The sequence below is a fragment of the Boleophthalmus pectinirostris genome, unplaced genomic scaffold (assembly GCF_026225935.1).
Source record: "Boleophthalmus pectinirostris isolate CB_2022bp ecotype Guang Dong unplaced genomic scaffold, ASM2622593v1 HiC_scaffold_1, whole genome shotgun sequence".
NCBI classification, from domain to species: Eukaryota; Metazoa; Chordata; class Actinopteri; order Gobiiformes; family Gobiidae; genus Boleophthalmus; species Boleophthalmus pectinirostris.
Genome location: NW_026570970.1, coordinates 28820162 through 28841753, shown reverse-complemented (window position 1 = coordinate 28841753; position 21592 = coordinate 28820162). Strand labels below are relative to the sequence as shown.

Here is a 21592-nt window from a genome sequence, read left to right as displayed (position 1 = left end):
AGACCCGTAACTCATGCTTGGCACCGCCACGGCACAAACTTGGCTAGCTAAATGCGAAGAGGAAACAATGCCTTAACCTAGCGTCTCACGGCTAAACCTTGATATTACAGATTCTAGTATTCGCGGCTATCTCCCACATAAAAGCACAAACATGCGGACGAATCTGGCAGTACAGTAGTGTATGGTAATTTAACAGAAGGAGGGATATTTAAGATGATGACAATCTGTTTTGGATTCAGTGATGTAATCTTGTTTTTGTGGTGCAAACTGGAGTAAAAATAGCTCAAAACACAATGTAAAAAGGATTGAGTCAATATTTAAATAGGTTTTTACATTGACAAAAATGTGAACTATATTACAATTAGATCAGTGATTCAAGTTATTTCAGCTACTTCTGTTGAACAAAACTTAGCATAAACCTGTATCAAAATCAATACAACTGAAGCTTTATTAGATCGCAATATCTGCATGATATACTTTTAATTTTCATTCGCTAAAGGGACAGTCCGGAATTTTAAATGACATAGGACCTCATTACCTAGTGAGCCAAACTGCTGAAGATGTGTGGAGACACTTTTTTAAATATTCCATCCTGTCCTTGTATTTGCAGAGGTCGCTGGTGCTAGGCTAGTGCATGTCAATAGCCATAGTTAGCCTGCCACTAAAAACAGTCTTACCCACTCCACAAAGCATCCGAAGCAAAACTATTATTACGCCAGGCTGTCGACGTGAATGTCAGTGTTGACAGAATAATGTTTGAAATAAAACTAACCTTGCATCTTTCTCAGCAGCGGGCGGTGCGAGGTGATATCAGTCCGTTGCTGTAAAGCTTTCTATCAGGAAGTACAACTCGCTGCTGCTCAGACATAAATCCTTCAAATGCAAGGTTGGTATTACTTCCAAAATTATTCTATTGACACAGACATTCACATCAATAGTTTGGCGTCATAATAGATTTGCTTCGGGTGTTTCATGGAGTGGTTAAGACTGTTTTTAGTGGGGGGATAACTATGGCCATTGACATGCGCTAGCTTAGCACCAGCGACCTCTGCAAATACAAGGACTGGATGGAATATTTACAAAAGAGTCTCCACACGTCTCCAACACTCTGGCTCACTAGGAAATGAGGTCCTATGTTCAAAACTCCTAACTGTCACTTTAATTACATATTAAAGCAGGTACCTTAATACTTTTACTTGAGTATATTTTTTCATGTGATACTTTTCTTTTTACGTGAGTATTTCTTTGCTCTGGTATAATTTACTTAGGTACTTCTTTCACCCCTGGTAATTGTTAGGCCTTGCCAGATATTAAAGTGCAGTGGTAGTTGTTGAATTATAAAGGTATTCACATGCTGAGGTGAGTGCTTTGTGCATTTGTAGATGGGAAAGATCGCTGTAATTTTCTCACAAAAGGATGTAACAAAAGTTAATTTTCTGCATGTTCCACTTCAACAAATCTGTCTGAAGAATTAGTTTGAACATGTGATAATGTGTAGAATTCTAAAAATGAATATGCTACCATTTTAGTATGTATTCGATCAAAAAAAATCCCCACCTGAATGTACTCCCTGTTGCTGTCCTCATTCGGGGTCCATGCGTTGTCGTTGTAGTTGAGTCGTGCTTGTCTCGGGAGCCAGTGTTCATCATAAAAACTGGACGAAGCCGTAATTTGGTCATCTGTGATCTTTCCAGACTCCAAACCAAACGGGTTACTGCAGTGGAAAGCTAAAACAAAACACAAATAAATGAACCAACTTGTAAAATAGTTTAGTTATTTAAGGAGGTATTATGATTGAAGCTGATCCTTACTTTCGCTAACTTCTTTATGCGTCATGTTGTAGCGTGCGGAGAAGCCGTCTTTAGCCACAGCCATGTCCGTGTGGAAGGACAAAGATAAAATCCCGGTAGACGATTGAATCTCAGGAGGTACTCTGGTCCCGCAGTATCGACCAATCAGAGGGCCGACTGTAAAAAGAGAAAAAATTACATTTGCTTTGTTAGTTTATTTACCATTTGCAGTATAAAATCCACATTGGAAAATAGGTGTAAGAAGTACTAGTTTAGAAAGTAGTGACAGTGGAGCCAGTGGCGGTTCTAGAATTTGTCTGAAACAGGGGCCAATCAAACCACAGTGAAAGAGTAAGCAATACGTTGTTTTTGTTCTTTGGATGTTGAAAAGTGATACAATAACCATTAAAAATTTGTCCGAAAAATAATGCTAAGTTGAAGGTTTTAGTAATGTTGTCGATTGTTGTTTCTAACCCATTGCGAGATGGGAGTCACTGATTGTATGGGGGCTCGACAAAAGCATGAATTATTTTTTTAATCATTATAAATTGTGCAAAATATGGGCTCAGATCATTTACCATTTCAACCCGAAGATGTATTATTTAACTGTATAACAACTGTATAAGGGGGACCAATACCTTGATAGGCTTCTGCTTATAAATGGCTACTTCTATTGACTCTCTTTCTTTAATTCCTCTTTTTTATCTCTTATACCGTGAATCAATTTTCTTTTATTCATTTGTTTTAACTTGAGACTAGAAATTCGCGGGCTCATCCAAGTAATCCCACTAGAAACCCACATCCCCCTTATCAATCTTTCCACATCTGGCGTACTTTTACAATAGAACATCTCTATCTGTGAGTGTCCATGTATCTAAATGATAAGTCTGCTGTCTCTGCTTCTAATACCACAACTCGTACACGTCAACACAAAGAGATCAACGCAATCCGGCCCTAGATTTATGTGCATGGGCGTTGGAAGGGGGCGGTAACACACTACATTTATCCACACAACATGACTATAAAGCCCATGGAGGAGTAGGAGGCTGCAGAAAATAACCAACAAGCGTTCTGCTCTATTGATTTTTTTACCTCCCTTTTGGACTAGATGGGATATTTGAAATCGGTTGAGCAAATAACTGTAATAATTCTTCAGAAAAAAATGCTAGTGGTGGAACGGACAACGATTGAATTCAGTATATGCCTGGAAAATAACAATGAGCAACCACAGAGAGTAGTGTTGTCATTTCAAACTCGATTTCGATCCTAAGGAAAATACTTGATACTCAATACCAATTCTGATACCCTGGTGATAATAAAAGACACAGAGGAGAAAATAGCATAATATGGGGCTCTTAAAATAATAGTACTTTCTTTTATATTACCACGTGGTCTTATATCTGTGTACTCCTTCAGAGGTTCAGGTAAGGTTCCATAGTGGTCCATGGGCTATCCTAGTCTATGTGCTCTTATACTTGATCTGATATGATTTATGGCCATACTGTGGAACATTCTAGGCACATCTCCATGGCGACAAGTAGATGACAGACCTTCCAGCAGACAAGTTACGCAGTGCACCTTTAATTTCTGTCTTGTGAATGTGACTTTTTTAGTATCAGTACCTGATTTAGTAGGGCTGGGTATCATTAAGAAGTTGTCGATATGATACATACCTCGATAAATAGACCACAATACTTGAGATATAACAATATTATCACGATATACATCTCACGGTACGATATTTATTGCGATACTTTGTAGAGGCTAATATAATTGTAGACACTTTTTTGCTTTTAAAATACCTTGACAAGATTTAGGTGTGAATTATTTCCGTTGTAATCCCAAGAATTCAAGTAAAAAACAAATTCCTTCATGTATGCACTGAAATGAATCATGGGATATGTAGTTTCCAATGTTCATAAGCTGTTGCTACTATAAAACAATGCATTTAAGCAAAGGAACTTGTAATTCGATATATTGTGACACTCCACGATATTATTGTGAGACTTTTAGCGATACAATATCAGAATATTTTGGTTATTGTTACATCCCTATATGATACTATAATATCTCAATACTTTCAAATCAGTACGATTCAATACGATATATTTCAAATTGATTCGATACGGTTAAATAAAAAAATAATGTCTATGTCATCACTGTGATACTAAAAGTCTTTGTTAAAGCATTTCTTGTGCAAAGTACATATGAAACACACCAGTTTTAATCATCAAACCTGTGAATATGTCAAATGTGTTTCAATGAGTTTCCTTCCACTAAACAAGCAACAAAACTGTAGTGATGTAGCAACATAACTTAGTAAAATAAACCAAAAAATACTCTTGGAGATATATCGATACAGCAGCCCACAATATCAATACTATAGCATCACATTAAACGATACGATATATCGATATTTCAGTATTTTTGCACACACCCAGTATCGAGTCTCTATAATAATTTTAGTATCAATATAAGATTTTTGGTACTTTTGATAGGCCTATAGAGAGAAGTCTTTTTCTTGTACTTTTGGAGTGGGACCAAAAGGCAGACAGCTGGCAGAAGGCATGTCTGTCCCTTGAATGACCTTTACAACACGCTTCAAACCAGATTGTATCATGGTAATGTATTGATATGAAGAGAGGGGGCTTTTCCAGCAGTGGGAAGAGGCCACAGACGTGTACTGTTGTTTGCTCAATTGATATAGCGTGTTTACCCTTGAATTAGAAAGTCAATGTTTTGCAGTGGTAAAGAATCTATTATGAACAATGTCAATGTATTTTCGAGATGAACGATTCCAAAGCAAGGTAACACACAGCTCACTACATTATTTATGCAACTAAAATAAAGTAAAAACAAAAATTACAGATCTTTTACTAGGTCTGTGAAGGTTGTTGGCACTTTGATGTAGATAGTTATGTGTCTATACATTATGGGGCCAACAAACTATCAGTTATTGTCTTTTTTTAAGGGCCTATTTACACGAGAACGCTTGAGGGTAAAAATGACAAAATATTTTATCGGAAGTGCTTTTTGTGTAGATGGTGACGGCGTTTTGGGGGCTTAAAAACGCAAAAATCTGAAACCCTCCAGTGGAAAAGTTGAATACTCTCTGCCGTAGAGTTTTCGTCTACACTGCCCAAGACGCAAAACTCTGCTCACGTCGCGTACGTGTTTACGTCACATACATCTCCACCGAGGGTCACCACTTAGCTACCTGGCATGCATACCCAATCAAACTCCACACACATTTGCGCCACCGTATGCGCACAGATTTCCTCCCGAAAACGCTCGTCTAAACGCGGAATAAAAAGTGAAGATGCGACACCACTTTTGCGTCCTTTTTTCAGACCGCCCTCATATAAATGTAGATTAAGATAAAAAATATGGACACAGACCATTTGCACCTCAACCAGAAGATGTATAATTTGGCTATACAACATTGCAGAATGGGTCCAATACCCTGAAAGGACTTGCTTCCTAATTGAATTTCCTAAATTAGGACTCATTTCAACGTTGGCTTTCTTTTTCATTCATTTTATTGGCTTAGTCTTAGATTTTTTGCAGTAGAAATCTATTAATTATACTGGTAGTTGTTTGCCAAAATTGTAATAAGTAGATGAGAGAAAGCAAAGCTTTGTAGTTTGAGCAGTTTCAATTATAGTAATGGTAATAGTTGAAGTAAATGTATTATTCTGAGAGATTGTTGTAAAAATGAGGCTTCCAAAAACACAAATCTTGTACATTTACTTTAATTTTTGCACGACATGTTGTGCCTCTGAGCTCCTGTCATATGTACTACGAGTATAAATATAGAGCGGTATGAGGACTCTATTAAATGTTATTAGTCTACAATGTGATACTGTAACTGTAGAATGACTTGCAATAATTAATTTCCAATTGGTTTTGACAGATGCTGAGAGAACTGAACGGAGACTTATGGGAAAATTCTCCATTGGTGACACTGGTGCCAGTAATAGTTCTTTTGGTCATAGTAGATTGTTCGGGTTCATATGACTGGCTAATTACTTTGACATACAGTGTGTGAATACTTGGCACAAACAAGCGTAATTCTAGCTAGCTTATACTATAGCAGCTGCTGGTAATGCAATAATGAATTAAATGTTATATTGCACCGGACTAATTGGGTTATTCAATGATCAGGCATAATATTACAGCCACTGACAGGTGCACAAAGTCACATAGATTATCACCATGGCAACTGATAATAACTGAAATGTTCTATGATAGGTATTTTCTAGTTTAAATGACTTTAGACGCCATAGACTTGGTATTTTCTGTGGTAGGCCTATAACATTTTTATATCAATGACATACCTCAAAACCTTAATCCTAGACTAGTATTAGGATTAGGTGCATTGAAAAGTGAAGTAAAGTATGAAGCTATCATCAGAAATGTAAAATTGTTCATTCTGTAACAAATTAGATGGGTAAGAATATGAAAATCAATAAAGAAATAATTACATATATTAGGATTAGTTTTAGAATTAAAAAAAAATCTCTTCTATATCTAGCTACATGGGAATATTAAATTAACTATGATTATTTTGTCACTGTGGTATTGAAATTTTTATCGGGTATCAAGACTTTTTCTTATAATCAAGTTGGAAATTTGTAAAGTAAAATTCTAATGACCAGCCAACAGGGACAAAAAAATACAAAACTGCAGGTCTTGTAGGGTGGTGCTGATCTGCAGTGGTCTATATTTATCAGAAGTGTTTTGGACCTGGTTTAGTCCTGGAACAGACCTGGTTCAGTCCTGGGTTAGACCTGATTTACGTAGTGCTGTGTTAGACCTGGTTTAATTCTGGGTTGGACCTGGTTTAGTTCTGGGTTGGACCTGGTTTAGTTCTGAATTAGACCTGGTTTAATCTTAGGTTAGACCTGGTTTAGTCTTCAGTCAGACCTGCATTTGTCTTGGGTTAGACCTGGTTTAGTCCTAGGTTAGACCTGGTTTAGCCCTGGGTTGGACCTGGTTTAGTTCTGGGTTAGACTTGGTTTAGTTCTGAGTTAGACCTGCTTTTATCTTGGGTCAGACCTGGTTTAGTCCTGGGTTAGACCTGGTTTAGTCCTGGGTTAGACCTGGTTTAATCCTAGGTTAGACCTGGTTTAGCCCTGGGTTAGACCTGGTTTAGTTGGGTTAGACCTGGTTTAGTCCTGGGTTAGACCTGGTTTAATCCTAGGTTAGACCTGGTTTAGCCCTGGGTTAGACCTGGTTTAGTTCTGGGTTAGACTTGGTTTAGTTCTGAGTTAGACCTGCTTTTATCTTGGGTCAGACCTGGTTTAGTCCTGGGTTAGACCTGGTTTAGTCCTGGGTTAGACCTGGTTTAATCCTAGGTTAGACCTGGTTTAGCCCTGGGTTAGACCTGGTTTAGTTCTGGGTTAGACTTGGTTTAGTTCTGAGTTAGACCTGCTTTTATCTTGGGTCAGACCTGGTTTAGGCCTGGGTTAGACATGATTTAGTTCTGGGTTAGAACTGCTTCAGTCCTGAGTCAGTCCTGGTTCACTCCTGGGTTAGACCTGGTTTAGTCCTGGATTAGGCCAGGTTAATTGTGGGTTACACCTGGTTTAGTCCTGGATTAGACCTGGTTTAGTCCTAGATCAGACCTGGTTCAATCCTGGTTTAGACCTGGTCAGTATGTATCAAAGTCTGACCACAATCCGTTGTCATTTCAGTGTATTGCATATAGATGTGTGTATTAGGCTAATGGTCACACTAATATCCCATTTAAATAGAGTGTTTTGTAGATGACATTATATAAACCTTGCTCGCTGTTGCATCACTCACTCAATAGTATTTTCCATGATTAGATTTCTTATTTTTGTCCATTTCCTGAAAGCTTGCAATTCATGTATTAAAGTTGATTCTTTTAAAAGCACATAAGGTTCACATCATCCCCATTCACATTTTAAAGTGAGTCTAAGCACCTCTGTCTGAACTTAGCCTCTCGTGTAGGGTTTTCCTCTTCTCAAAGCATCTACATTTTATCTCTGTCTCTATTGTTGTCTCTTTTTCAGTCTTTTTTCCCCAAATCTCAATGGTCTGACTACTATTTGTCTATTGTTTTTTTAGGTACTTTCACTCCATACATTGCAGAGAAAAGTTACGATGAGATATACCTTTTCATAATTAATCTGTGATAGTGAAATTGTGTGATTTAAAAAAAAAAAATTATTAGCCAGTATTTCCATTTTGGTGCAGTGGAAACCAACTCGCGTGCATGCTTTTCACCCGCAGTGCTTCAGACCTCAGACCTTCATTTCAGTTACTCCTGACCTTTTTTCCCTTCCAGGCATTTTACCTCCATTTCCTGCAAATCTTTCAAACCAGATCCAAGTTTTTGCTGTATTTTAAGTTTGTCCTTGTAAACCTTATACCAGCAGCAGTACCAGAAATATCTCAACCACCCAGTGCCCTCACCTCCTCTTTTTATCCTTCACTTGTTTTTTTTTATTTGTTTTTTTTCTTTGCCCCATGAAAGTTTGGTTTCGTGAAGAGCCTCTGCCAACATGCTGCCCGTGATCTTTCATCTACCAACGCGGCGCAGCTAAAACAGTGCTATACTCCGCCTCAGTCAATAACAATGTGGGCAGGAAGGACAATATGTAACTTTAACTGTGTATTTTCGATAGAGATGTTGGAACGCATTTAAAATTAGATGCTTCTACAAACTCAGGGTTTAATGTAGTTTTCTTCTTTTTGCTAAAGATTTGTAGTTTCTGATTTTAATACTCAGTATTTACCAAGATTTCTTTGTTATGGGTTCAGTACTTTTTGGGACAACTAGTAATAGTTGCATAATTAGTAGAAGTAGTAAAAGTAATAGTAGTGATGATAATAATAGTAGTAGAAGTAGTAATATTAATATTGGGAAATATTTGCATATTTTCTTTTTGCAACTAGTAATAGTACTAGCATATAGTAAGAGAAATAATAGTAGTGGTCAAGGAGTTGTAGCAGAATGCGTAGTTGTAGTAATGGTAAAAGTAATGTATGTGGCATATTCTTTTTATAGCTTTTGGGATGAGTAGTAGTAGCAGCAGTGACGGAGTTAGCAATTTAGGGGCACTAGGCGAACTTGAGTTTTGGGGCCATTTTTTTGTTTTGTTTTGAATATATTTATTGTCTGTTTTTCCCATTGTTCTTGAGATATGCACATCTCTATTTATCTGAATTATGGTGGATTGAAAACTTGTCTTATTAGTTAGGTAACCTACTACATAACCAAAACTGAAAGTTGTTTTATTTTTTTGCTAGTTCACTTACATTTTTGTTTACAACCATTACATATGATTATTATTTCATTTTCATTTCTTATGATTATTGTTTAAGAGTAAACTACTCTCATTTAATGTCATACTGAGAGAAAATCTAATTGCTCTGAGGCCTGGGCCATTAGTGACACTGTGGGCAATTGGTTGGGAGCCCCTCTAGGTTTGGGGGCCCTAAGCAGCTGCCTACTTTTGCCTAACAGTAGCACCGCCTCTGAATAGCAGCATATAGTAACAGAAGTAATAGTGGTGGTAGTATTAGTAGTTGTAGTAATAGTAATAGTAGAAGTAATAAAGGTAATCTATTTTATTTAGCACAGTGTCTTAATAGATTTTTATACAGGCAAATTACATTCTGAGACAAGTAATAGTAGTAGTAGAATAAGTAGTAGTAGTAGTGTACCCAAACAACCTGTATCTTCATAGTTACCTGTCGTCCCATCTAAGTGTAAAAACTGTAAAATAAACAAAACAAACAGTAGTGTGTCTCACCTCCTGGCAGCCCGTCCCACACTTCCAGCCAGTCGTACTTGCAATCGCCCTCACTGCCCGGCAGGGGGTCATTCTCCAGGTCAAAGGTCAGGAAGCTGAGGGTCACGTCCATGCTGGGGGGCACGATGATGATGAAGGAGCACTCCAGGTTGTGTGGGTATTTATCAGGGAAGCCCGGAGACTCGATCAGCCCCGTGGGAGACGTGAAGTTGCGCGAGCAGTCCGAACCTGCAACAGAAACAAGAAAAGTGGTTCAAACATGGATTACAATTACTGTGAAACGACAACAAACTATAGCGTTTCAATGCGCAATGCCTGATCTCCTTTGCATATAATAAAGTCAAATTTCTCTTGCCCAAGTATAGTACAGATATATTGTACAAGCAGCTTGCAAGGTGAAATGCATTTAATTGTAAAGCAAACCAGGAAGTGTGCTGTTAGCAAGCTCATTGCTGTTGCATTTCTATGATGGCTTCTCTGCCCTCTAAAAGTTGTTAAAAGTGCTTATAAATTTTGTGTGAATAGTCATATTGATGGATCATAGCAAACCATTTAACTATTTGGGATTTAGAAGGGAAATAATGTCATTTACATCAATATACACATTGTAGTTGAATTTTGAAATCAATTAAATGCTTTCAGATATTTGCAACCAGAATTTAGAAGAATTTAGTTGAGAAAAATGGACTTGAATTCAACATTTTTCAAAATTTACTCCTGCATTAAGTGGACAAAATCTGTGACTACTATTAAAGAAAAAAAAAAAAAAATACATTTTTAAAATAAGAGCTTTTGAGATATGGTTACGTTTTACATTAGGCAGAGGAGGACTGTTGGCACGTACCCTAAAATTCTCCAAATGTCTCTAATCTCATACTCAGACATGCATGCAGTAGTAGTATAAATAGTAGTAGTGATATTTAAAGTCTAGCCATGCATGTGTGCAAACAGCGTGACAGCCCCAGACACGGAGACATAGAGTAAGCCTCTTATAATGGAGAGTAACCCACTTCTGTCCACTTTGTTTTGTTTGGGCGTCTGCTGCCGAGGGTCTAAAGGGGATCGCGTGAAGAAAGTGAAAGTAAAAATGCACAAGCCGTTTACAGTATGGATGGGTATTTGAAATGTTGATTTGTGTAATTTCTGTATAAAACCTCTCTAAACAGCTTAATTATTGCTTGATCGTGATGTTTTAACTTGTCAAAAATTGAAACCTTTTGTTTTTTGGTTTGTTTTGAGTATTTAAAGTGAAATGTGTCACGTGATCTATGAAGCGATTCAACCACGAAATGCTGATCAATTGAACCATTCATAAAAATTCAATACAGATGCAGAGTTAAAGTTTCATGGAAGCTGTTGTTGGTTGTTTTCAATAAAATTATCCCAAATAATGAACATTGATATAAACATCTAATTTATGTTACATTTTTATTTGACTATTTAAGATTTTTAATTTTTTAGTTTAATCAATCAGGAAATATAAGCCTCCCCAAACAAGTGCATATAAAATTAATTTTAAATATGGGGAAAAATGTTGGGACTTTGAAAAATATTAATAAATATTCATAATGAAAAATGCAAAAAATCCATCCATCCATTTTCTTCCGCTTATCCGGGGCCAGGTCATGGGCAAAAAATGAAAAATTTAAATGTGCAGCTGTGTGTTGACTATCACTTGCATGTTTTTCACTCATCATGCACCCATCTCTTCTGCACCAGACAGTTAAACTCCGCCCCTTTTACCCCCTCACCCCTCCTCTCTCTCTGCTCCACTTTCCTCTGTTGTTTTCGTGCTCCCTCCTTCTTTCCCCACCTCCTCTGCTCCTCTGTGTCTGGGCCCCCCGCAGAGGTCGTCATAGAGACCAGACCAGTGCGTGACCGGGACCATGTGCGCTCTAGTGTATGTATATGTGTGCGTGCGTGTGGGTACAGTCTACTTGGAGTCTATGTGTGGTCTGATCCGCCTGAGTGGGCCTGTAGTGGGCCTGTAGCGGCGGCGCGCTGGTTCTCGTCTCATTAGTTTGTGTCTGTGAGCAGTGACAAAACACCGGTGCCCTCCTTTTGGATGGTTATCACTCCCCATGGGCACGGCGAATCGAGTCTATGAAAACTGATGCATAATACAACCTGCAAGTAGATGTGATTATAGTTCGGGTGTAAAAAATACTTAAAGGGCCCATATTACGCTATTTTCTAATCTATGTTACAATGTTTCCTCATCAAAAACAAACCTGGAGCTGTGTTTTGTTCCACATTAATCCAATGGAAAATGGCTCCAGAGACAGAATGATATGGTGCCGCCAGCTCCCACAAATTCATCTGAGTATGGATCTGATCCGGCACTGTGTTGACGCCTGAAAATGTTGATACGCTGACATAGGAGCTCTAGTTGTGTCCTCATTGGACCACGTTACTGTGACTTGTACCTTCCTGATTCGCTGGGTTCATGACATCGGTCATGTGACGCTATTGTGGAAAACAGTTTAAACAAACCATATTGGAAACAGCGTTGCTAGAACAACTTGCTAGTACACGGTCCACGAAAAGACTGTTTTCATGATTGCCATCTTCCTCTACTCCAAATCAGCTGCTGCAACTTCAGACACAGTGCTCCACTTCCTTGTTTTTACAGCCCACATTACATGACAAACAGACTCAGTATTAGCAGAACATCCCTCTGTCACAGAAAGAACACAGATATTCCACTGAGTCGTGTCCTTTAGTCTGACAGAAGCTGAACCACATCAGCGCACAATAGCGAGCTGTTTTTTGAGCGCTTAGTTTATGCAAACTCTGGATTTGCTGATCTCTTCTGAACAAAAGGTAAAAGGCCCAGGTACGTTGTTGAGGAGAAGCTCACAAGAGTCAATTTTGCATAATATAGGACCTTTAAAGCTGCACTACACAACTTTTCTGGTTGAGGATACAATACCTGCTTGTCTCTACGGAGATGTTATTACTTTACCTTTAATGTTCTGAAGTATGGCAAAACGTATCTTAAATTACAGTTGTTTTAAATGCTATAAGGTTGAAAACCTTGTATTCTTACTGCGTCCTCTCCACAGAATCTACAAGATTCTCTGAAATCTTGTGGCTTAGGCTTTGTCTGACAATAAATTCTTTAAAACAAACTAGAATACAAGGAGCGGCATTCAATCAAGCGCAAATTTTCATATTTAACAAAGACCTTGTTTTCAAATTCAAATCATTTCCCCCTTGAAAACAGTGAAAATCATTGTCTTTTTTTTTTTTTTTTTACTAGAACCTCTCCATCCAACAGTCAAAAAACAACACTTGCTTTTTACATTTTATATTTTCATCTAAAGTAATATATAAAATTATAATATGATCTAAATAACTCACAAAACATGCCTTCTTCTTCCCTCCTCTTCCTCTTGGATCTCCCTATCCTCCCCTCATTCTAAACCTATACCCCCTACACCCCGCTTTCCTGTCCCCCTCTCTTTCTCCCCTGAAGTGTCTTTCCTGCTGCCTCTTTTTCTCTCCCTCCCTCTCTCCTCTTTCTCCTCTCTCTCCCGCTGCTCTCTCTTCCTCTCCTCCGGTGGCTCTTTGAATCCTCCTCCTCTCCATCTCTCTCTCTTCCCTCCCACTGTCTCATTTCCTATTCTTTTCTGTGCACTTCCATCTGTTAAAACGGAACGACTCAGAGAAAGAAAGACGCACGTGCTGCACTCTACCGCGGCCTGCGCTCTTCCACGTTTGGTATTTTCTGTTTGTTTTCTTGGGTTTTCAATGACATCATTATTTAGCTCAGTCCATGTTAATTGAATTGGTGCAGGGAAATGTCTTCAAGTCCAATTAGGCTCATTAGTTATTCTAATATAATAAAACATAACATAACAGGATTACATTTTCCTACACCTGTGAGTCATAATCTGGACATGTTTTAGCTTCCACTCTGTTGCCCGTGAAATTAAATGTAACAGATTTATGCAGAAAAAAAAAAAATTAAAGTCCAATCGCAGAAGTAACAAAATGTTCAATTGATTTATTTTATTAATTAAACATTGTGCTTTTTTCTGTTCATGAAATCAAAACGTTTATAGACATTTTCAAAGTTTATATGCCCCAAAAACGTCTCTAATGCCGCTTTTACTTTTAGATTCAAAGTCCAAATGCAATATTCTGGTTCAACATCTGTGTGGATATTTCTATAAAAATAAAGAAATACTAGTTGTTGCCCCTAATCTAAAATGATGATCATCCCATTTTCTAACCTGAAAACAGCCCTTAATTAGCTGCACGGTTGTTGGTGTGGGTAAGATATTTGGTGAGCGAGCATGTAAAAGTGAATTCTGAAGTGCTTTTCATGCCACTGGGCTATTAGAGTAAAGCTAAGGCTGTGATTAGAGCGCCTCCTCTGCTCCGTGTGTTTAAATGGAGAGCTGGTCTACACTGTGAGACCACCGCTCACGGCCACACGCACACTCCACTTGTCAGCACTGAAAAACCACAAGTGCTTTTTCCATATGGGCACTTTAACCACAGTTAGCAGTTAAGTATGTTTCCACTGACTTATACACAACAGGTTGGGAGTCTACGGAGAGTCTTGGTCTCAGATATGCATTACTCTTTCGTTTTGTTTTCCTTCCGTTATTAAAGGTGCTGTATCTGATTTGAAAATGTCTTAAAATGAGAAAACTGAACTACTTCATTTTAAACGGTTTGCAGTGGTCCAAAGTTATTCCTCACTGACCTTATGCATACTGAGCATCCTAATTATTCACCACAATGAGTTTATAAGCACTTCTCACAATTTTCAGAGGCCAGAGAAGAGACACATTTTGCTCAAATACATGGAAAAAAAATCAGGTACAGTGCCTTTAATATGTATAAGCCAACCAAAGTAGTTATGAAATTTTAGTAGTCAGGCTGGAGCCACCTAGTGCCTCCGCTCAATTTCATTTCTCTCTAGCAACTAGGTCAGGAATCGGAATACACTAAATGGTTTGCAAGAACCCCAGAAGTGCGAGCCTGGGCACTAGCGAATCAGCGAAGAGCCATACATTTTGTATTGGCAATGATTCCTGAGGATTTAAAGGCAGAACAAAGAGAATGTTTGGAGAATGTTTGGTGAAAGACGATATTGCCCTTCTTTCTACAGGATTTGGGAAAAGCATAATATACCAGTTAGCCCCGTTAGGGGCGCATTACATATGTCACAACAGCGATTGGTTAAATTAAAAAAAGTACCTGTCTACCATTGAGCGAACGAATCCTAATGCTACAAGGTCAGACGGTTTCCACAAAGTGAAACCAGCTGATGAATCAGGCTAGTATTTTAGTGCATTTCACTTTCTTTAAATTGCTGTGAGTCAAGGGCAAATAGTTATGTGTATTGCCCAAGAACACAACAGGAGATTGTACAGGGAGAAGGAATCATCTTGCCAACCCTATGGAGGTCAAGCCTTAACATGTCTGTTGACAGTATCTTTCTAATTGTCAGAGCAAAATTCACATCATTTGTATGTGGACTGAATTTGTATGGGTGGAAAATGTTTAAAGGGACAGTATGTACATTTTCTGGTGTCATGAAAATGTTATACTTTGCCGAGTTCAGTATTGTATAAACATATCACATGTATGTGTGAATGTGTATGTATACATATAAAACATTTCATGTCATTATAATTAAAGATTGTGATTTTATTGCCAATACTTTAATGAAATCACCTGCTTGTCACCACTGAGATTTAATGCAATTTTGTGGAACATTTTGAGTAAAACAATAACATCTCTAACGCTACATTTATATGATGATGGTCTGAACAGAAGATGCACAAGTGGCGTCGCGTCTTCACTTTTTATTTCACGTTTAGTCGAGCGTTTTCAGGAGGAAATGGAGGAGGACGCAAAAGTGTGTGGAATTCGATTGTGTATGCATGCCAGGCGGCTAGGTGGATGTATGTGACATAAACGCGTACACGACCTGAGCAGATCTGACAAGAGTTTTGCGTTTTGGGCAGTGTAGTCGGAAATGCTACGGTTGAGCATATTCAATTTTTCCACTCTGGAGGGTGGTTGCAGATTTTTGTGTTTTTAAGCACCAAAAACACCATCACCATCTAAACAAAAGGCACTTCCAATAAAATGTCGTTTGTCGTTTTTACCTGCAAGCGTTCTCGTGTGAACAGGCCCTATGGCAAGAATGTTTCGGACCCTCCATTTAAAACCTTACATACTGCTTTAAAATGTGCAATAAACACTCCCCAAGACTGAATGCCAATCCAGTTTTAACGTATTCTCTCAAACTACTACAACTCTACTACACTTGATTTCCCAGCCCCAGTTAATCAGAGCAGGGATTTCCCTCCACATTAAACTCAGATTTTCCCCAAATCACCAGTGACAGATCAGATTGTCCTGGCATATACAAGAGCCAGTCTATAACACACACGCTTCACCCATTACTCCCTGATGCAACTCTAGGAAATGATATTAAATACATTCTTGATTTGGGCATGGAGGAAAACCCAGGCCATAACGAACTACAGTGTGCGCTTTGTTGGAGAATTTACACAAATCCATTATACGCACATCTCCGCACAAATGTAATCGTTTTTTTTTGTTTTTTTTGTCAGACCTCAACCAATGCCAGGAAGTTCAGGGCTGATTGGACCGGCAGACGTTACAAAAGTTAAATATATGATGTGGGAAAATCTGGTTTATATTTTGTGATTGTATAAACTTCACACAAACGGAGGATTGTTTAGTGGAAGTGCCTAGACGGGATATTATATCATTATCTTCTAACTGTGGTAAGAATGTAATGTCTGGGACTAGAACCAGGGATCGTTTTAGTTTTAGGTTAGGGGTAGCGCTGCAGTCCTTTAATTGTTCAGTTGATTCATCGGTTGACGGTGTCTTTGCATTAGTGAATCATTTTATTTGGATTATAAGGATTTATATGGGACATTTTAGTGAGTGAGCTATCGGAAGCTTTGTAAAAAGGCACTTCCAACTCGTTCACAAGTTTCACAAGTTGAATCTGTCTTTATTTTCTAGAACTTTTTCTGGGTAAATAGCTGCTTTTGCACAAACTCCTGTGCAGGTGTAATGTTGTGAGTGCAGTTTGGGTCAGATACGTTTGAGAACTTTTTTTTTTTTTTACCTAGAATGTTCCAGAGTACTAGCCTGATTCATCAGCTGGTTTCACTTTGTAGAAACCATCTGACCTCATAGTGTTAGACTTCGTTATTTGGTCCTGATGTATGTAATGCGCCACTAACAGGCTAACTGGTATATTAAGCCGTTTCCCAAATCCCGTAGGAAGAAGGACAATCTTTCCCCTTGATAAAATTCACCAAACATTCTCATTGTTCCAGTTTTAAATCCTCGATCTCAGGTAAATCGTTCACAACAATGAATATATGGCTCTTCGCTGATTGGCTGGTGTCCGAACTCGCACTTCCAGGTTTTTTTGTGTGAACTGTCTAGTGTATTCCGATTCCTGACCTCGACGCTGGAGAGAAATGAAAGCAGGAGAAGCAGGTGGTGACGTCAAGTGAAGTTACAGGTCAAATCTGTGGAGAGGTGATCCCGCTCACAGTAAGAATGCATGTTTATTCAAGTAATCAATACGTTTAATGCTATACTGTGGAACATTTCTGTGGAAAGCGATTACATCTCCACGAAGACAAACAGGAGATATAATTATAGCAATTTCATTTTTGTTTTTTTTTCTTTCTTGATTTGTGCTGTGGCGTGGTAAACATTTCATTATATTTCATTATAGGTAATAAAGGGCTATTTCTTCCCGTGTTTCATTTGCTCAGGTTAAATCTGGATCCACTTTCCTGAATGAACTCCAGTGTGGGGGGAACGCAGCTCTCGGATTGGTCGCTCAGTGAACCCTGGAGTACGATTGGCTGATCGGTGTGCAGTGAGACAGGAAGTGGCCCGGAGGCTGAGGGCCCAATGTAAACAGCAGCAGTTATTGGACGGATTGTCACGATTGTTTCCACATTAAATGCCTCAGGACACACGGAGCAAAAACTGCCCAGATACTGCATGGGTTTGGTCTGATGCATCGTGGGTATTTTAAGAACATTACTCATTACAGAGATGTGGAAAACGGGGTTAAAAGTGTGAACATTTCTCATCTTCAGCTATAACATAAAAAAAACAGACATAATACAATACGTGAATAGTAAATGAAGTAGTAAATGATGCATCCCTGTAGTAGTTTAGAAGTAGTAAATGATGCATCCCTGTAGTAGTTTAGAAGTAGTAAATGATGCATCCCTATTGTAATATATAAGTAGTAAATGATGTATCCCTGTAGTAATATATAAGTAGTAAATGATGTATCCCTGTAGTAATATATAAGTAGTAAATGATGTATCCCTGTAGTAGTTTAGAAGTAGTAAACGATGCATCCCTATAGTAGTATAGAAGTAGTAAACGATGCATCCTTGTAGTAGTATAGAAGTAGTAAACGATGCACCCCTGTATTAGTATAGAAGTAGTAAACGATGCATCCTTGTAGTAGTATAGAAGTAGTAAACGATGCATCCTTGTAGTAGTATAGAAGTAGTAAACGATGCATCCTTGTAGTAGTATAGAAGTAGTAAACGATGCATCCTTGTAGTAGTATAGAAGTAGTAAACGATGCATCCTTGTAGTAGTATAGAAGTAGTAAACGATGCATCCTTGTAGTAGTATAGAAGTAGTAAACAATGCATCCCTGTAGTAGTATAGAAGTAGTTAATACTATGTAATATAAAATAGTGTATAATAGTATTAAAAGTTAAACAAAATGCATCCCTGTAAAAAGTAAAAATGTTCTAAAGAATAGAAACTAATTAATACTCAAATCAATCATAAAATTACATATTGTCGTTCTAGCAGTAGTAGTAGTAGTAGTAGTAGTAGTATTTGTAGTATTAGTATCTTAATATAGCCCAGTTGTAGCCTTGTGTTTTTAATAGCGGTGATGCAGTCTGACACATATGCATGAATAATGAGTCAGTCCTTTCCGTGTCTGTAGACTTCTGGGTCACAATAACAGCTGGGGGCACTCGCCTAGACCCTGGCCCCTGATTGGACGGCCCATACGGGGATGTGCGATCTGATTGGCTTATGATTTAATACTACTACTACTACTACAGTATCCACAGTAACAGTAATAGTAAACAAAATCCATGTGCGGGCTAGGGCCATTGACAAGGCAGAGTGCAGTGAGGCGTGGCTGACATCGACCAATCAGAACGCAGGAAACGGTAATGGGACGGAATGATATGGGTTATTTATGAAGTTAGTGTTTTTAAAAGACGGGCTTCAGTTTAAGGTTCAGTTCACAAGAAGGGCACTGGACTACGAGAAGTTGTTTTTATTAGTGTGACCAAATTCAATAACGAACATTTGCAATCATTTGTAGTTTTGGTTTTAGGGATTACACCATAGGGGGTGGACTGAAATTTTAATCCGCAGATTAAATCAACAACCATGATTTAAAGGATTATTTTACATGTATTTAAATGTCGTGACAATAGCTGCAATATGTCTAACTTGGACTGTTTGCAATTAATATATTTTCACATAATCGCCTGCTTGTCTCCATGGAGATTGTATTGTTTTGCCTGGAATGTTCGACAGCATGGCATTAAAGTTATTAAAGATTTATTGAGTTATGTTTTTATCACTAGAAAATGAGCTTGAAAAACATGCACGCTTATGTGGGCAGACTCTCCTCTGTTGGATTCCATAGTACGTGTATCATTTGTTCATTCATTTTTCAAAATAAAACCAAAAATAACAAAACCAAAAAACAACAATTTTCTTCATTATTTGTCCCCAAAATCAAAATGAAAAAACAAACAACGGTTAGTTTTTTCAGTTTTTGATTTTGTGTTTAAATGAATAATGGAAAAAACTGATAACGGCTGTTTCCTGTTTCCTGTTTCCTGTTTCCGTGACTTAAACTGTGATGCCAGATTTTGCGCCACATACGAACTGAACCAGGATTGAACCAGGACTAAACCGGTCTCAGTCTTGGTCTCTGTCCCAGTCTGGTCCCGGTCTAGTCCCGGTCTGGTCCTAGTCTCATTCCTATTCTAGTCCTGGTCTGGTCCCGGTCGGGTCCCAGTCTCAGTCCTAGTCTCAGTCCTGATCTTGCCAAGGTCTGGTCCCAGTCTCTGTCCCAGTTTGGTCCTCGTCTCAGCCCCGGTCTGGTCCCGGTCTAAGTCCCGGTCTCCGTCCCAGCCTCAGTCCCGGTCCTGGTCTGGTCCCGGTCTCAGTCCTGGCCTCAGTCCTGATCTTGTCCCAGTCTCAGTCCCAGTCCTGGTCTGGTCCCGGTCTCAGTCCTGGCCTCAGTCCTGATCACCCGACAGCCTACGTGGGCGCACCTCCAGGCTTGTCCCGACACTCAGTCCTAGTTCAGCCTGGTTCAGTCCTGGGATCAGTCCGTATGTGGCGCAAAAGTCCGGCATCACAGTTTAAGTCACGGGAACGGGAAACGGCCATTATCCGTTTTTTCCATTATTCATTTAAACATAAAATCGAAAACTGAAAAAACTAATCATTATCCGTTTTGTCATTTTGTTTTTGGAGACAAATAATGAAGAAAATAGTTGTTTTTTTCATTTTCTTATTTATGGTTTTATTCTGAAAAACGAATGAACGAATGATACACGAACATCTCCATAGAGACGAGCAGCGAGCAGATCCTCAGAGCACTTTTAAAGCACGAATGACATAACAAAGATTACAAATAAAAAATGAAGTCTATTCTTCCTTTATTGTTAATTTTTGACAATAAAAAAATAATGGTTTCATATCATCTCCATTTTAATTATTACTCAAACAATTGTGATTTTTCTTAAATTTGAACAGCCACATTTTCTTAAGAATGAAATTAAAATATAAATAAAAGCCAAAAAAATAAATCCCACACAAACGTACCTTCTGTTTGTAGTTTTTGTCTTCACATTTTTCAAACAGAGAGGGGGAGGAGGACTGGTTGAGCTCAGTATGAGACAGTGCTCGCCTGCATAGCGCACACATATTCACTCTCCCACACGAGCAGACGCTAGCTTCACCTAGCTCCACTAGCAGATCTTGTTAGCAGTATGGCAACAGCTTGAACCGTCCAAATGGCTTCATCATTACTGCAGCAGAGCCAAGCCTCACAAACGCATGTATATCGCACACACACGGTTAAGGCTACAAGACCTATCATTAAAATACACCGGCAGAGTATTTTAGTGTACAATGTCAAAGTTGAACCTGTTTTTCTAAAGGAACAGCTCTGAAAATATGGAAAAGCGAAGCGATACTTTTCAATGAATGTTACTTTAGGGTATGTGGAAGTATTTAAATCACTATGTAACTTTTCTGGTGGAGGTTATGCCATGTTCTGTTAATGTTTGCCTGGAATGTTGCACAGTATGGCTTTAACCTTATTTATCTCCATGGAGACAACCAGGTGATGCAACCAGGCCAATTTACAGGTTAGATTTGTGAAGACGAAAGCCCGAAAATCAGACATTAATCAAGACTAAAACGAGCATTGAAACTAGATAGTAATTTGAATAAGTATCGATACTAAAAACGTCATATTTACAGGACAGAAATGAACCTTCAGAATGATCTTAAGATGTTTCAGAAGGACTAGGAGACCATATAGACTAGTTTACGCCCATGGACCACTATGGACCCTACCTGGACCACTGACGGATTACACAGATAGAACATCACATGATAATATAAAACGAAATGTTGAAAATCGCATTCTATTGTCTAAAGAAAGAGTGTTTTTTAGTATCATCGTGGTATCGGAATCTGTATTGAGCATCGAAATGTTAGTATTGCGACAACAGTAACAAGAATGCATATTATTTAAGGTATTTTTGGGAAATAAAATCATCGAAGTTACAAACTGAATATCATACTGTGGAAAACTCCAGGCAAAGCAAGAACAGTAGTAACCAGTAACTAGAAAATTTGCACAGTGCACCTTTAATATTTTCAATAGCCTTGAACTTTTGACCACTGGGC

General features: G+C 38.4%; 1 protein-coding gene across 1 annotated transcript in view; it reads right to left on the bottom strand.

Moving 5' to 3' along the window:
• Positions 1–21592, bottom strand: part of LOC110156118 (neuropilin-2-like) — a 206409-nt gene that overhangs the window by 118023 nt on the left and 66794 nt on the right. Inside the window, exons 4-6 of the mRNA XM_055152527.1 lie at positions 9575–9802; positions 1812–1967; positions 1558–1727 (exon numbers count right to left, since the gene is read on the bottom strand). Coding sequence (XP_055008502.1) covers positions 1558–1727; positions 1812–1967; positions 9575–9802 — 554 coding nt within the window. The remainder of the gene's footprint in view (positions 1–1557; positions 1728–1811; positions 1968–9574; positions 9803–21592) is intronic.